The sequence below is a fragment of the Cynocephalus volans genome, chromosome 5 (assembly GCF_027409185.1).
Source record: "Cynocephalus volans isolate mCynVol1 chromosome 5, mCynVol1.pri, whole genome shotgun sequence".
NCBI lineage: Eukaryota > Metazoa > Chordata > Mammalia > Dermoptera > Cynocephalidae > Cynocephalus > Cynocephalus volans.
In genome coordinates this window covers 45125127-45142461 of record NC_084464.1, presented here as the reverse complement: position 1 = coordinate 45142461, position 17335 = coordinate 45125127, and the positions used below count along the sequence as shown (strand labels likewise).

Here is a 17335-nt window from a genome sequence, read left to right as displayed (position 1 = left end):
GAATTCACCTTACTTTCAGCTTTTTGAATGATTGAAATGAGAAGATGGTGGCAAGAATGATTTAAATGTTTTAAAACCACAGTGGGCAGTGGTTTTACTCTCCCTTTTTCCTCTCAGTACATACTCAATGTTCTCATTCTCAATTAATATTTTCAGGTTCTACAAAAATAATTTTGATTAAAGTTTTAAGTTACTGAAAAGTACACTCTCATATACATTTGAGCATATATTTAAAGATCTCATTATCATTCATGTTATAACTTCTGATTTATCTGTTGTTTTTTTTTAAATTAAAATTCTTTGCCATCCCATAGTTTCTGTTTTGTTTTCTAATAGGTCAGTTTTTGGCTATTTATTTACTGTTTTTAATAAATAACCCCTTTTAGATTTCACATAAATTTTTTTTTTTTTTTTTTTTTTTTTTTGTTACCGGTAAGGGGATCGCAACCCTTGGCTTGGTGTCACCGCACCGCGCTCAGCCAGTGAGCACACCAGCCATTCCTATATAGGATCCGAACCTGCGGCGGGAGCGCCAGCATTGCACTCTCCCGAGTGCGCCATGGGGTCGGCCCTCACATAAATGTTTAAAATATATATTCAACATGATTTAAAGCATGGATTTAAAATAACCTATCGAATTAAAAACTATTATTTGAGAACTTGGTATTATTGTTAAAAAGAACTAGGTCTGTGTTTTATTATTTTCTACCTTCTAATGTAATTTTAATTAGATAAAAATTTAACAGGGTATATATTCCCAGTTCAAATTTTTAAGAAACTTGAAAAAGTATACAATGAAGTCTCTGTTCTATCCTGGTCACTTATCAGCCCAGTTCCCATTTCCTAAACACACACACACACATGCAGGGTAGATATTATTATTTTCGAATATATCCTTCCAGTATTTGTTTATGTATATACAAGCAATGAGGAATATATCTTATCTCCCCTCCCTTTAACAAAAAAGATGGCATACTATACACATGAGGTGCCGGATCTCATCCTACCAAATATCACAGCTCACTATAAAATATAAAACTACAGTAATTAAGACCAGGTATTATTAGAGCAAAAAGACAAATAGACCAATGGAACAAAATAGAGATCCTAGAATTAGATCCATGCAGATATTGTAATCTTACATATATGAAATAAGTAGTTTTCTGTAGGTCAATAAAGATGGACTGTTCAACAAATGGTGCATGGAAAACTGTTAATTTATATGGAAATAAAGGCAAACTAGATCCCTACCATTCAGTATACACAAGGCTCAATTTCAGGTAAAGACCTAATTGTGAAAAACCCAAGTTTAAAACTTTAGAAGAAAATAAAGGAGAGTATCTCTATCACTTGGGATAGAAAAAAATACTTAAATTAATATTATGAAAATTTCAAAAATACACAAATGTAGAGAGAATTTTATGATGAACCCCTACATACTTATTATCTGGATTCAACAAATATTAAGCATCTGCCGCATTTACATCATCTATTCCTTTTCCCTTTCCTCTTTTTTTAGTTCTTTCCTCCTTCTCTACCTCGTTCTTTTTGCTGAAATCCCAAAAACCTCATGTCATTTAAACCCTACCTACCTAGTCTGTATCCCTAAGTATGTAGACATCTACCTGCAAGACCATTCTCACATCTCACAAAATTAATGATACTTTCTTGGTATTATCTAACATCCAGTCCATATTTCAATTTCCCTGATTGTACCAAAAATGTCTATCTATATTTGGTTTGTTTAAAACACAATATATTTGGTTGTTATATATCTTAAGCCTTTTAAAATTTAGTACAATCATCTCTCTCTCTTCAGGAAATTGATTTATTGAATAAACTGGATCAGTTAGTCTCCTACACTCCACAGTTTTTCTGTTTCTTTGTAATTTTGTTTATTTAATTTTTTCCTCTCCTGCCTATACGTCCTGTAACTAAAAATTGGTTATATTAAGGCTGAACTTTTCTAACAATGATACTTCACAGTTGGTGTTGTGTACTTTACGTTGTGTCACATCAGGAGGTATATATCTGATTGTTCTCACTCTTAGTGCAGCTAAGAACAGATCAGAGGATTTAGGTGATGACAGCCTGATCTTGCTAAAGTTCTCTATCAACCTTTCACGTAATGGTTTCACCCACTGAAGATCTTTCTGTATCAGTTATTTCCTTAAGGGCTGCAAAATGGTGATTTTTTTGTCTTTCAGAGAGATCTTTTAAAAAGACACAAAAACACAAACCATACAATAAAAAACTGATGTATTCTATGGCATTAAAATCAAAATATCTATGTAAAAAATATCATAAAGTGAAAAGACAAAGCACAGATACATTTGCAACACATGTATATTGGTCATGGTAGTCAAATGCTGTAACAATCAATCCCCAAATCTCAACTGCTTTACACAATAAAAGTTTGTTTTTTGCTCAAAGTCCAGTTGGCTCTCCTGGGCAGTTTGCCATCAAGTGGTGACTCAAGAATCCTGGATCCTTCCATGTTGTGACATCACCATCTTCACCATGTGGCCTCCAAGGTCACTATAGAAGGGGAAGAGAGAATGGATGGGAAAGGCATTCTGGATGCTCAACCACGTCTGTACTGAAGTGATACAGTTGACTTCTGCTTATATTCCACTAGCCAGAACTAGGCACACTGCCCCACTTAGATTAAGCAAGAGGAGCTGGGACATGTAGTCTTTATCCTTATCCGTGGAAGTTTTCTTCCAGTAACATTATATGATGGAAGGGAAGCACCATCTAAACCTAGTAATTCCTTCTAGGTAAATGCCCTAGAGAAACTCATATATCTGCACAAAAGACATGTATAAGAATTTCATGTCTAGTTTTATAAAGTAAAGTGTTATTAAAGTATACTAAAATGCATTCACTACCCATTTGATACTCCCGAGAACCTTGTAAGGAGGGTATTATTACCCCTATTTTACAGTGTAGACAACCAAAGTTCAGACTAATAACATGGAAGTATGTGACATAAGTGTTTTCAAGCCAGACAAAACGAGGCTTAAATCCTAGTCCCTATATATCAGTGGATTGTTCATTCACTCCATTCATCCATTAAGTAAATATTTACCAAGTGCCTACCACATGCCAGACATTGTGGTAGGGGCTAGAAATACAAATAGCAGTAAGAGAGCTTGTTCTTGTCCTCATCGAGCTTACAGTCTAGAGCACGTTTGTAAGCAAACCAAAATCTGACCTACCACCTGTTTGTGTATGGTCCTAAAGCTAAAAAATGGCTTTTACATTTTTAAGTATCTGGAAAAAAATCAAAAGAAGATAATTTTGTGATGTCAAAATTATATGAAAGTCAAATTTCATTGTTTTTTAATGAATAATTTACTTCATAAATAATTTATTTTTCATAAAGTTTTAATGGAACATAGCCATGTTGATTTGTTTAGGTATTACTTCTGGCTGCTTTCACAGCAGAGTTGAGTAGGTGAGACAGAGATCATAGGCGGCTCTTGTCAATTGGGCTGCTCAATGCACTAAAAATTGCAGAATGCAGTTATAACGTAACAGTGATAAGTGCCATGTATATTGCTGTACCATGACATTTTATTTATTTATTACCAGTGTATATCCATCAAGTCAAAACAAAAAGAGAGAGAAGTGGACTTTAAGTCACAGTTGAGTGGATTGTTTTGTTACTGAATTAGATGGCAAAGCATTTTATTATGCAATGACACTACAGTTGTGCTAAAAGAATAAATATACATTGACATTACAGACTTAGTAGTCATCACAATGTTTCCAACTCACAAGAAAGCAACAGTCAGAAAAATTAGAAAATTTAAAAAGAAATATCTCATCACACTAGAACTTCACACACAAAATTTTTTAATGATGTTGCAAAGTGTCCAAGTGGCACATTTATTAGTCAAGTAAGGAAAGACATTTATCAATGGTGAGTTAATTAAATCATGTGTGATTGCAGAAGCCAAAGAAATGTGTCCAGAGAAAATAAACTTAAGACTATCAGCCATTTGGCAAGAACAGCTGCTCTGAGTTGAAGACATTGGGGTGCCTTGGGTTGAATATCCCCCCAAAACTTAATTCCCACTGTGACTGTTAAGGAGGTGGGAAATCCTATTATGGTAATCACGAGGTGGGGCCTTGAAGAGGTGACTAGATTGTAGGACCATGTGGTAGTGAATGGATTAAAAATGGTGGTCATGGGCATGGTTCTGAGGGCTTTAAAAAAAGAGTGAATGAGGAGGTTAGTCTCTCTGCTCCACCATATTCTCAATACTCAATACCATTTTGTGATACTCTGCTGTCACTGCCATCAAGTGACAAGGTTCTCACCAGATGTGTTGCCTGAACTTTGGACTTCTCCGCCTCAGAAACTGTAAGCAATAAATTTTTTTTTCTTTATAAATTACCCAGTTCCTGGTATCTTGTTATAAGCAACAGAAATGGGCTAATACATGGGGTAAACAAGAGTCAACCAAAAAACAAGGCCAATGACTAAAAGTTTTCCCTTGGTCCTTGATGAGTGGATGAATGCTACTGGCACTGCTTAGTTGTTATTTATTCAAGGAATCAATGTGGAGTTTGCAGTGACTGAAGAATGAACCACTATCAGTAGTATGCATGGAATAATTATATTCAATAATATTTTCAAAGAAGTTGAGAAAACACTAATTCAGAACAACCTGAAGTGGAACTTGCTAAGATATATAACAATTGATGGTGGTAAAGAGAAAGGCATAGTGGAGCAAATTCACAAAGCATGTAAAAATGTAAGGTGTTTAAAGCCTGTATTATTCATTAGTATGTATACTGCAGAAAACATTTGAATTTATCATGCATTGAACCAGTGTGTCAACAGTGAACTTCATTTGCATCTCATGGTCTTACCATTCTCAGTGCTATGGTCTCAGTGCTTTTGTCTCCCTAAAATTCAGGTATTAACGTCTAATTCCCAATGTGATGATTTTTGGAGGTGGGGCCTCTGGGAGGTAATTAGGTCATGAGGGTGGAGCCCTCCTGAATGAGATTAGTGTCCTTATAAGAAGAGACATGAGAGAGAGCTTGCTTCTCTCTTTCATGTGAAGATACAATGAGAAGACAGCCATTGGCAAACCAGGGAATCCTTGCCAGACACCAGATCTGCTGGCACCTTTATCTTGTATTTTCCCAGCCTCCAGCATTGAGAGAAACAAATTGTTTGTTGTTTAAGCCACCCAGTCTATGGTAATTTGTTATAGCAGTTTGAACTAAGACAGTAAGTTTTTGTCAGAAATAGAAGCTGAATTTTCTGACTTGTCCTACCACACTGGAGTTCAATATCTTAATGGTGTCGGTTTCATTCAGATTTCTGGAGCTTACAACCTCTCAACCACTTGAAACAGTTAAACTTAATGTGTCAACTTGTATGGGCTATGGTACCCAGCTGTTTGATCAAACACTAGTCTAGATATTGTTTTAAAGGTGTTTTGTGGATGTGATTAACATCTATAATCAGTTGACTTATAAGTAAAGGAGATTACCCTCAATAATATTGGTAGTCCTCATCCAATTAGTCAAAAGCCTTAAAAAGCAAGGATTGAGGTTTCCTGAAAAAGAAGGAATTCTGACTTAAGACTACAACATTAACTCTTGCTTGAGTTTCCAGCCTGATGGCCTGCCCTACAAATTACAGACTTGCCAGCCCTCACAATTACATAAGCCAATTCCTTAAAATCTCTTAATATATATATATATACACACACACACACACACACACATCCCATTGGTTTTGTTTCTTGAGAACCCTGACTGATACAACCACTATTACCAAACACTGACCAGCTTTAGAAATTAGCTTTTGTTGCAGATATGGCAGTTTCTTGATAAATTTAATTTAAAATTACAAGGCAACAGAATGCTTATATGTGAAACTTATACTGCAGTAAAGTTGTTTTTCTGTTTTATACTGTTTTATACTGCAGTAAAGTTATAATTCTAACGTTGTTTGAATTACAGGTAAAGTCAAGCTGCTTTATATATTTCCTGTGCTAAAACAATAAATAACATCTCCACTCTCATACAAGTCTGTAGCAGACATATTTTCTGAGCTCAAACTATAGTTCCAGCAGGTTTTTTGGATCTCAGTGCAAGTGCAAAGGAAATTTCCATATTTCATTTAATTATGTGATTGAAGAGCCTCTACCTTTCAATTGGAGGTGATTAATCTACAATGTAATGACATGGTAAAAGGCAAACATCAAGAGACAAACATGCTAATATAAATGCCTTCCAAGTAATGAATATGCCCAATTAAAATCATATGCTCTTGGACTGATATCAGTATTTGGCAGTACCTGTCTGTGTAAAGACATTTTCAAAGATGAAATAAAATAAAATCTTATTATAGATCAGCATTAACACGAGCATTTACAATTGATTTAGATGACAGGGAACACTAACTTTGAGCCCCAATTAAACACAGACCTGTATTACAAACAACAGTATTCAATTATTGTGTTTTTAACTTTGTCAATAAAAATGTTTTGAAAATGAGCAGTGCCCACACACAAAGGGTAATGGTGGGTAGCAGGCAAATATTTACTGAATAAAGGAAATTGCAAGATATGGGGAGGAAGTACCACAGCACACAGCAGAGGTCCTACCCTGGCCTAATGGTCAGGGAGATTTCTAGATGAAGTGATGTTTAAAACTGATATCTGAAGAGCGCAGGAATTATCCCATAAAGGGACAGGAGCAACTGTACTAGGTAGAGAGATAAGCTTGAGAAGCAGAAAAGGCAGAGGCCTAGAAAAGACAATAAGGAACAAGACTATAGTAATTGGGACTAGCTCATTTGGACTTCATGAAAGAGCAAGAGGAAGGCAATGAAAGGTTTAAGCTGTAGAGCGGTTAAACAGTATGATTTGCTTTAGAAAAATCACTCTGGCTGTAGTACACAGAGTGAAACATGGAGACAAAAACAGAAGACAAAGAACCAGTTGGAATGCTGCACTGGTAGTAGGGGGGATGAACAAATACACCAATCTGAAATACTTAGGAGACAGCATTGGTAGGACAGGTGTGGGAGGTGAGAGAGAGAGATGTCAAGGAACACTCCCTGGTTTTAAACTTGGGCATCTGGGTGAATGGTGGAACCATCACCAAACCTGGAAACAATGGAGAACAGCTAGCTAGAGGTGGGATGGAGTATCTGAGACATGTTGAGCTTGAGATGTCTATGAAGTTTCTACATAGCTGGTTTAAACATGTCTCTTAAAACAGGATCCAAGCCCCCATGATGCCTTCTGCTCTTTTCATAAGTGCCAGGTACACAGCACGTACTTAATACTGAAGGACGAAAGGAAAGAAGAAAGAAATCCAAGTGGGTTTGAAAGTCAGGAAAACTGGAGATGTAAAAACTAAAGGTCATCAGTATTTAAATGGTTTAACTCAGAAAAGTAGATAAAAATCACCCTGAAAAACTCTAGCATTTACGAGACAGGTAATAATAACAATGATAACATCTAATCCTCACTGAGCACTACATGCCTCATTCCCAATTTAGCTGATAATATTTTTCCTTTTGTATGTGATCCCTCCCTGACAGAACTCATCCGAGTAAAGGTGTGGGGAAATGGCAACTACTACTCCCACTCATAGTAATAGCTAACATTTACTGAGTGATTACTGTGTGCAAAGCACTGTTTTAAGTATTCTGTATGTATTGATCCTCACAACCCTATGAGCATGGTTAAATGCTAATAAGGAATTACAGAGACAGAAAAGGTGAAGATTATATAGAGAGGGGATAATTAAAAGAGTAAAGGCTCTAGGAATGGGACTAGTCTTGGACAGTAGAAGGGACATCTCTTCCACTGTAAGGAAGAAAGGACAGAGAGAGTAATAAGTTTAAGTATGTTTAAACCAAAATCTTTCATCACAAGATTCGTTTTCTGTGTATCTCTTAAAAAAAAAAAAAAAAAAAAAAACCTCTAACAAGGTGTTTTAATTGGTTTGATAGAAGTAATAAAGTGTTGTGGGGATTAAGGAGAGGCAGGAAACAATTCTGCCTTAAGAACAATGGGCAAAGGTGGAAGTTGGGCAGCTTCAACATTTCTGGAACACCCACTAAGTGCCAGGTATATCTGAGGCTTTAAGGATCCCAAGATGGGTAACATATGGAGATAGTCTGGGATGAGCGTCTGTTGCAGTGAGCCAGATAGCAGCCATTCTCCACTCTTCTGTCTCAGGACTTCAATTTCCCAGGATTCCATGCCCACTTTGTTGCTATCTTGATGGGACATATGATCAAGGTGCTCTGGCCAGAGAGTGGACATGGGGCTGAGTTCTCTCCTGAAAATTTTTATCTTGAAATGAGTGACACAAGAAACAACAATGGATCATCATCCCAAAATGTATGCCCAGGAGTTCCTGCTCCATAGACTCCCAGAACTGACTCAGGCCTTGTCCTTCTGAAGACTGATCCTTAGGCCCTTCCTTCCATTCCAGGAGCCCCCCCACATCCTTCCATAAATTCCTGTTTTGATAAAGTTAGCCAGAGCTAGCTTCCACTGCTTACAACTGAGGGATCCTGGCTAAAGGACATAGCCGCCTACAGAATGTATGCCAAGAATGACAGTTGGGTGGGACGACAGTAGATCCAAGATGGGCAGACTCCCTTCTTATGCCCGTTCCCAATGTGTTCACAGTTCTTACTATGGGGATGGCTCTTTTGGGAGGCTGACAAATCTTAGCTACAATTCATCTTCTCAGCCACAAAGTCACATTTTACAGTCCCTTCTGAGTGCCATATCTAATACCTTCAAGGAACAAACTTTGGGGAAGACTATCACCCCTGGCCCTCTAGTTCTCAGTTCAACTCCTGTGTTCACCTCTCCACAACATTTCAGGCACCCACTCCTATGGCCATACTCTGGCTGTTTGTGAAACTTCTGCTGACTTATAAAATGAGGTCTTTACTCAGCTTCCTTTGTGCTACTGAAGAATCTTGTACTGCCCACTATCATCGACTTACCATACTACACTGTAATCGTTTGTCTAGCTTTGGTAGTAGATGGGGAACTCTTTGAGGGCAGTGTATTAATCAAGGTCTAGTATAGCGCTACACACTAAAGCTTATAGAATCAAGCAACAACCAAACATTATACATAACACAGGAAGTCGAAGAACATTATAGGTAAAGATCATGTAACCAACCCCTTTAGAAAATGAATACAGAGAACCAGTTAGGAGTGCATACCACCTCACCAAAAAAAAAAAAAGTAATAGTTCAGACTCTCAAAGGTTAAGTAACTTACCTGAGATTATTCAGTGGCAGATTAGCCTAAGTCTAGGAGTGTTTTCTGCACCAGTGTGAAACCATCCCATTCTTCCCCCATCAACATAACCTAGCCACATAAGGAACACTTCCAAGTCTCTGCAGCTCTATTCTCATGTTGTCTCTCCCACCTAATTACTCAATCCAGTCTACTGTCCATTTAAATTTCAGGGCAAAGTTTTTGAAGAAATTAAGTAACCGCAAATCCCTCTTCGCCCCCATTCTAATATCTGCCCCTCCAGTTCTCAACAGAGGGGCTGTCTTTATCATATGTGGGTGGGATGGAAAGGGAGGTGGCACAGTCCACCGTGCAGTTATTCTCTAGCCTTCAACATATGCTTTCTCAGCCCTGAGTTCCTCTGACCATGGCAACTTGTTCGGAGAGCAGTGGTGCTACCCTGAGAGCATTTTAGATCAGTGGCCATCTCCTGAGTCCACTAGTCACATTACAGTCACTGTGATCAATGTGATCAATCAAATAAATATGACTTATCAGTGATGATCAAAGGTAGACAAGAGGCACAGACTGTTGAGGGAACACCCTCTATTAAAGAGAGTTCTAGGAATGACATATGGAATGCCCGAATTGTTAAAGTGCTCAAGTACAATATATAAAAAAAAAGGTATTGGTGAGAAAGTAAGGCACAATTTGAGGGGCTTCTGGAAAGATACAACAAAAAATGTACATAAAAAGAACTCTGCTCACATCATTATAGCAATGATGAGGGAGAGGAAGGCTTAGAGCTTAGTTTCTGAATTACTCAAGCTCTGAATCAAAGAAATCCCTAGTTGGAAACCAGCTCCTTTAACTCCTCATGGACACTGAATAAGACCTTTATTGTTATGTCTTTTTGCTCTCTTTTTTCACCAAATAACCTTCTACTCTGAAATCTGGTTCCCTCAATGTATATCACCACTACAAAAAGAAAGTCCATTAGGCCAAGTGATCGATTAAGACATGACCTGTAAACCACTTTCCTGTAGGGTGGTTATCAAAAACCTGGGGCGAGATAAGAAATCTGAGTTTCCAAATCTGAGACCCATACCCAAGAACAAGAGGTCCATAATGTATCTATCCTCTCGGAATGATTACAAGATCCAGGACTGGGGTGCCACAGTAGTGAGGGATAAGTATCCATCAGCAGCAGTAGTTACCTTGTCCTAGAAGTAAGTGTATGGCCTCAGCAGTCACTTGTAAGTCCAGTGAGCAGTGGCCCAGCCCTGGCCCTTGCATAGGTCCCGGTGGCGAAGAAAACAGGCATGGACCCGGAACCGGCGGCCACAGTGGGGACAGGCATGCAGGGCTCCAGCGTGGGTCTTCATGTGCTCTGTCAGATGGTGCTTCAGCTTGAAGCGCTTGTTGCAGATGCCACAGCCAAAAGGCCGAAGGCTGAAGGTCAGCATGATGTGCCGATCACGCTTTGGCTTCACTGCAAACCTCTTCCCACACAAGCAACCAAAGCGTTTTCCATCAGCAGGGGGTGTTCCCCCTAGCTTCACAGGCCCATGCACAGCCTGCCCTGCTCCCCCAGGTCCTCCAATCCCCGACAGGATTTCATTGCCATGAAGATCCACTGGTTTCCAGGAAGGACCCCCTCCCCCAGATGTTGCCCCTGCTCCTGAGGGCAACAAGAACCCTAGCTCCCCATTCCCTTCAGTGTCCCCTTCAGGAAACACTTTGGTCTCCTCCTTTGCTCCTCCAGACTGAGTGCCACCTCCTGATATGTCCTCCTTAGGCTCGACGGGTTCCTGCTTAATGTAGAAGATTTTGGGGGGCAGTGTGGTAGAAGGGGCAGGAAGCTCAAGTGGCACACTCTCACCCTCTGGAAGCCTGCGGGGAGTAGCAGATATGGGCAGTGGGTGGGATCCGTGAGGACGGGGAAAACCACCTGATACTCTCTGAGGCTGAGGAGTCTGCGAGAGTGCTGCTGACCCCTGGTCCTCATCTTCTTCCTCTTCTTCCTCCTCCTCCTCCTCTTCTTCCTCCACCTGAATTTGTAACACTTCTCCCAGTTCACTCCCCTCCCCTCCCCCAGGGCTCTCAGTTGAAGCAGGGCTCTCAGTAGAAACGGAGGACTGCACTGCAGTCTGGAAAGGGGAAGAGCGAATGCACCAGCCTCCTGGAGACGATGTGGTGGAAAGAAGAGCATGGTAGGAATTTACTCCACGGACTGAAATTCCACCACCTGAAGTTTCCAGTTCCCTAAGAATCTCTGAGCACTGATCTACTACTTGCCACATCTGAAGGCCACTGGCCACAAGGAGATGGGCAGGGAGAGCATCCAGTGGCAGGCGGAGGCGCCCTGAATAAATGAGCTGGAGCAGCCCCTCAAAGGCATCTGCTTCAATGACACTCGGCAGGGTGAGACGCGGTGCATCTCCCAGAAGCAGCTTGTCATGGAAGTAAGGAGAGGCAGCAGCCAGCACTGCTTTGTGAGCCCTAAGTTCCCGGCCCTGCACCAGGAGGGACACATCGCAGAACTTTCCCTCTAGCCTGTGGCGGTTCAGGGATTCCAGCAGCGATGAGCTATGCTGGGGGAACTCGATCTGGATAGTCCGTGGGGCTGGGTTGCAGATCGGGGAGGGGGGTACGGGAGGCAAAGGCGTCGTGGTATCCATGGCCTCCTCGATGAGAGAGAGATCCCACAGGGTCGGGAAGAGGAGATGAGGGGCTGGGGGTAGACTTCACGTGGAATGAAAGCTATGGAGAGAAGAGATGAGGGGTCACAGAAGCCCCGGAAAAGGGGAATCAAATCTCCTCAAATAACTGCCCCCTCCCCCACGCGGTTTCTGCAGATCAGTCCTGCCCACCAAGAAAACAAAAACGAACAACAAAACACCAACCGTGGTTTTAACTTCCAGGCCCTGCGGAAGAAGAGAAGGAAGTCCTTCAGCCACGAGCCTGACCTCGCCGGCCCGAAACGGCTCCTGCTCCGCCGCTCCGTTCCGCCTCACGGTGTCCACAGAGGCCGGCTCCCAGGAAGCCACGGCCACCCGGACACCTCCGGTCCCGGCCTGGCTGCACTCGCCGTCGCCACGCCCCCGCCGTTACACACGCGGCGCTGTCCCCGGAGCGCCTCTGCAGAGGCAGCACGGTCCTGGACCGGAAGCCACCGCCTCCCCGCCAGACGCGACGCTGGATGCGGCGGGCGGGGCCAGGGCCGCCACCAATCGGAGGGCGACGCTCTACAAGCCTCGTGTTGATTGGTTGTACGGACGAGAAGGGCAGTGCAGGCCGGCGGGATGGAGTGTCCGGGGGAGCGGCCGAGGTGCTCGCTACTGCGGAGGGTGGGAGGCCGGGGCTCCGGAGAGCGCACTCTAGACGGAGAGGGCGGGCTGTCAGCCGCCCCGGAAAGCTGCGTTTCTCGGTGATTAAATGTAGCGCGCGACCTCCCCTCGGTAGGTGCTGAGAGGGGCGAGATTGAACTAGGCACTTTTCCACATCGCCTTGTATCCTCCCACCAGCCGTGGGAGGTAGGGGTTGCAGTCCTCAGTTTCCATGCGGGGGACACCGAGGCTGGTAGAGTCACTCGGCTGGCAAGTGGTGGGTCTGGGACCCAGATTTGCTAAAGAACCAGGTTCTCTCCATTCCGCACGGGAGCATTTTAACCAGCAATTAAACCCTTACTTCTAGGTAATTCTTTTTTAGAGATATATGTAGATATATACTTGGACTCTGTTACAGATAATGCCGCTGTCCCCGGCCTCTTTGCTTCACTGTAATTGAAGCAGCAGGTGAGGGGAGAGAGACTGGGGGTATGGCTAGTGCAAAACACCCGCTCTAAAATAGAATAGGGTTGGTCGGTTAGCTCTGTTGGTTAGAGCGTGGTGCCAATAACACTAAGGTCTAGGGTTGCTCCCTGTACTGGCCAGCAGCCTATCAATCAGTCATCACCTTGCTGGATGGGAGAGTGATATTCTATAGGGAGACTATGGCATCAGCCAGGCATATAGTTTTTCTCTCAGACTGTCAGCTTCCTCTCAAAAAGTAGGTCCTTGTACCGGCCAGCTGCAAAAAAATAAATAAAAAGATCCCATCACCTCGCTGGTCCTTCTGGAGATCCCAGCCCAAGAAAGTGAACACAGCGATAAAAGAACAATCTCCGTTTATTAAACATGATTTTTCTGTTTCACCACACACTCCAGAAAAAAAGGAAATGGGGCTGGGAGTGGAGAAAAGGGACAGTGGTGGGGGATAGAGAAGGTTGGGAGTGGAGTTGGGAGGGAGAACGAGAAACCAAAATAAAACAGGTAGGAAGAGCATCTCCCTACCCTTAAGGTCGTGGGTGGGGAAGGAAGCAGAGGGGTGAGGGGGAGGGGGCCAGGAAGCTCTGTACAGAGGGGTCGCCCCCAGCCCACACACACACACACACCCCAGATATGTACAGTACAAACCCCAGATAATTACAACAGCCAAAGAAGAGAGGAGGAAGGGGGATTTAGGGGTAGGGCCTGAGATGGGGAAAGCAGAGGAAAGGGCACAGGGATAAAATTTCACATATTTACAACTTTTATATAAGTATAAATTTGGCCCCGGCTGGGTAGATGTGTGTATGGGGATGGGACTGTAGGGGAACTGTCCATACAAAAGAAAGAAGGGAGAGTCTCAATACCAAACGCAAGAAGAGATGAGGAGGCAAGGCTGGGTAGGGGACAGCAGTCAGGGAGGAGGGGGTGCCAAGGAGGGGCTTATCCCCTCCCGTGGCCTACCCACCCCAAACCCCATCCATCCTACCTCCCCTATCCCGCCAGAGAGCTATGTACAGAGAAACACCGAAAAATTGTGGAGCTGGCGGGAGGGAGGGAGGAGGAGGGAGATTGGGGCAGGGGGAGGATGAGAGGGAAGCCCAGCCCTGTCCTACCTCCCCCAAGGGACAGAGACATGGAAGGGGGCCCCCCCAACATTCCTCCTCCAACACAGGTCCCCCCACCCTGGGGGAGAGAGACATGGCTTTTCCTAGAGTAAGTTTCCCCCTCCACCTGGGAGTAGAGACCAAGAGAGAGGGGCAGGGCAGGGGGGACTGCATGTCAGGGCAGTACAGATCAATTAGTCTGTCCTCCCCAACATACACACCCTCCTAAACCCTAACCCATCACCCTAACCTCAATTCCACCCCACCCAACACACTGGGGGAGGGGGGGGCATTAGCCCCCTCACCCCGCTCTGGGACCAGCCAAGAGCAGATCAGGTGTGGGAAGAAGGGGAGACAACTCCCATTCCCCCCTTGCCGCCCCCTCCCTGCCCCGGTGGCCCCCTCCACCCCATCTGGGTTCTGGGTGGGGAGGGAGTAAATTTAAGAGTGGTAGGAGGAGAAGGAGTTTGTGCGTGCTGAGCCCCCCCAGACGCTCCTGAGAAATCAAGGGGTAATAGGGCCCCCTCACCCGGGGTCCCCTCCCCATAACAAGGGGGACAGGGGAGGCCAAAATGGGGCGGTGGAGGGGAGTTAGATTGTCAGCTCTGGTTACTGCTAAAAAATCACCCTGAAGTTGAAAGTTTGGAGGTGCCACACCCCAAACTGGGGGTGAGGGTCTGTCCCCAAGTGCTCAGGGGAACGATGAGGCAGAGGATGGGGATAGCACCCCGGAGTGAAGGGGTCTGTGTGGGGTAGGTGGTGTCCTGGGGCAAGGGTCCCTGGGGGTCAAAGAGGGGGCAGCACCCCAACAGAAAGGAAAAGGGGGCAGCTGAGGGTCCCCACTTTCCCTCCTGAAAATGGTGCAGTGGGGGTGGGGGGCATCAGTGCCCCCCAGGGAGGTATTCAGGGAGGCAATCCTGCTGTCCCTCGGTGATGTCCAGTCCTGGTGGTTGGTGCTGTTACAGGGTGGGGTGCATGGGGAAGGAGAAGGTCTGTGATGCTGGGTGGGCTAGTGGTCTGCGGTGTTTCGGAACTCGCCGTTCTCCGTGATCTGCAGCCGGGGTGGAGGGGGCGGGGCTGGGGGGGCCAGGCCGTTCCAAGGTGGGGCCAGCGTCACACGCGGGTTTGTTGGACCCAAGGGGGGAAGCTGCCTCTCCTGCAAGACACCAAAGAGGAGAGCGCGGACTTATTGAGACGCTTCAAGGGGACCTGGATGCCAGCCCCCTAAGCAGTGGCCTCCCCCATAGCCAGCCCACTCCATAAGCCATGTCCCACCCCCTCCTCTCAGGACAGTTCCCACCATCCTCCTATTTTGTTTCTCACCTGCAGTAGGAGTTACGTCCTCTGGGATCAGGGAGAAGAGAATCTTACCCCTCACTCCTAACAGGGACCTTCAGTCCTTCAACCCAGAGTGTCACACCAGGAAACCAGCTCAAAAGCAGCAAGTTCCAGCTCACCCCCAACCTAACCCCTCAAGTTTCACCTATATATTCCCTGCCCAACCCACCCTCCTCCTCTTAGAACCCCTTTCCAGCCCACCCCCAACCCGAGGTAGGAACTTTGTGCTGAGGAACAAGGGGAGGCAGTACAGCAAAACCTCATTAATCCAAAACCCCGTGGATTTGGAGTTTTTTCATAATTTGAACAAAAACTGGGTTTGAGTTTTCCTTTATCTGTGAAGAAAGGGTGTGCTAAGCAAATTAGTGGTGGAAATGTGTCTGTAGGAGGGGATATTTAACCTATACCAGAAAACAGACTTTTCAATCCTATCTATTCATTAATGCATGCTCCCTGACGGCCTAAGTAAAAAAGCTTTGTTCATAGAGTTCTACTTACTGTATATATTTTGAAGACATGCATTTCATTAAATAGACATTGTCATTCAGTTTTGTCACTTATTCAGAGTGGCCATCTTCTCAAATACAACTTTCCAAATTAGAGAGGTTTAACTGTACTGGGGGGAAAGGAAGGGGATTCAGGGAGGTGATGTGGGTAGGGAAAAATCTTGTGAAAGGGCTGCCTCTCTCACACTTATGGCAGAAATTATGAGGAGCTTCTGCAGAGACACAGCATGCCCCAATCTCTGCATCCCTGGGAAGCAGAAACTGGCTTGCTTGCTTTCCACCCCCTTCCTTTCAGTCCCTCTCCCTGGGCGCCCAGTTTCAGGGTGAGAAGTATCAGACCCTACTCCCACCCCTGGTCCTATTCTCACTGCCCACCCCCGCCCCCCCTCTCCTGGACTAACTCCTGGTTCCTGCCCTCAGCCCTACTTTCTGGCCCTCTGCTGGGAGAGAATAAAGTCATATGAATTCCCCTACATTTCTGGTCACTCACTTGGCTTTTTAAAATTCAGCTCAAAACTAATTTTTAAATTAATGGCTGAGCTACAGAGAGACTGATACCTACAGTTCTTTAGAAAAAATGTCCAAATTATTTCCTGGGCTTGGCAACATAGCTATGTCTGACCATATCTCCAAAGGATACAAAACATTCTAAGTAAAGGCCCCCAGATCAGCTTTCCCTTCCATCCCAGAGTCAATGATCTCACCTCTCAAGAGGTCACCCAAACCCAGCCTTACATTAAGCAAAGCTGCACTCTTAGCTTGCTGGGTAGCTCACAAACTTTGTGCAAGTCAGTGAGAGAGGAAATTACGTAGGGTAGGGTATCCTGAATATGGCAGGAGAGGAGGGGAAGGATCCCTCAGATTCCCTTCCCTCTACTTGTTTGCTGGCGACAGCACACAGGCATGCCCCCTACACCCCCATGGACCCAAATTTAGAAAGTAGATAAATTAGGGCACCATTATACATTTTACAAAAGAATTCACTGCAGGAGTCCTTTAAATGGTGAGGACCCCTGGTGCCTTTAGCATCTGTTTACAGATCACTAACTACATTGATAGAGAGGTTGGGCAGGCAGAGAGTTAAAATTACAGTGTGAAGAGTCACTGCCCACTGCAGATCAATCCCACGGAAAATAAAGCATCTCAGAAATGATGTCTGTGGCTGGGACAGGTTCCCATTTACTGGCTTTTTAGGTAGGATTATGTGTCCGGCAAGGCCACTGGGTGGCAGGAGAGGGGGAGTGAGTGGCATTAGCAACCAGGGATGTGAGCTCTGACAAGAATAGAGAAGTTATTTAACATGCTTTTCCTGGCATCTATGCCTA

At 44.3% G+C, this 17335-nt stretch overlaps 2 protein-coding genes across 4 annotated transcripts in view; both read right to left on the bottom strand.

Annotated features, from left to right (window-relative positions):
* ZBTB9 (zinc finger and BTB domain containing 9) overlaps positions 1-12406 on the bottom strand; it is a 40445-nt gene extending 28039 nt beyond the window's left edge. Inside the window, exons 1-3 of one of the 2 annotated variants that reach the window (XM_063097878.1) lie at positions 12158-12406; positions 10469-12014; positions 2315-2538 (exon numbers count right to left, since the gene is read on the bottom strand). In XM_063097878.1, coding sequence (XP_062953948.1) covers positions 10502-11932 — 1431 coding nt within the window. In that variant the 5' untranslated portion in view covers positions 11933-12014; positions 12158-12406 and the 3' untranslated portion in view covers positions 2315-2538; positions 10469-10501. Of the gene's footprint in view, positions 1-2314; positions 2539-10468; positions 12015-12157 lie in introns of those variants that run through there. The other variant, XM_063097879.1, reaches the window with a different exon arrangement.
* Positions 12407-15175: 2769 nt separating this feature from the next.
* Positions 15176-17335, bottom strand: part of SYNGAP1 (synaptic Ras GTPase activating protein 1) — a 30152-nt gene continuing 27992 nt past the window's right edge. The window contains exon 19 of one of the 2 annotated variants that reach the window (XM_063096973.1): positions 15176-15322. In XM_063096973.1, the coding sequence (XP_062953043.1) occupies positions 15176-15322 (147 nt within the window). The remainder of the gene's footprint in view (positions 15323-17335) is intronic. The other variant, XM_063096974.1, reaches the window with a different exon arrangement.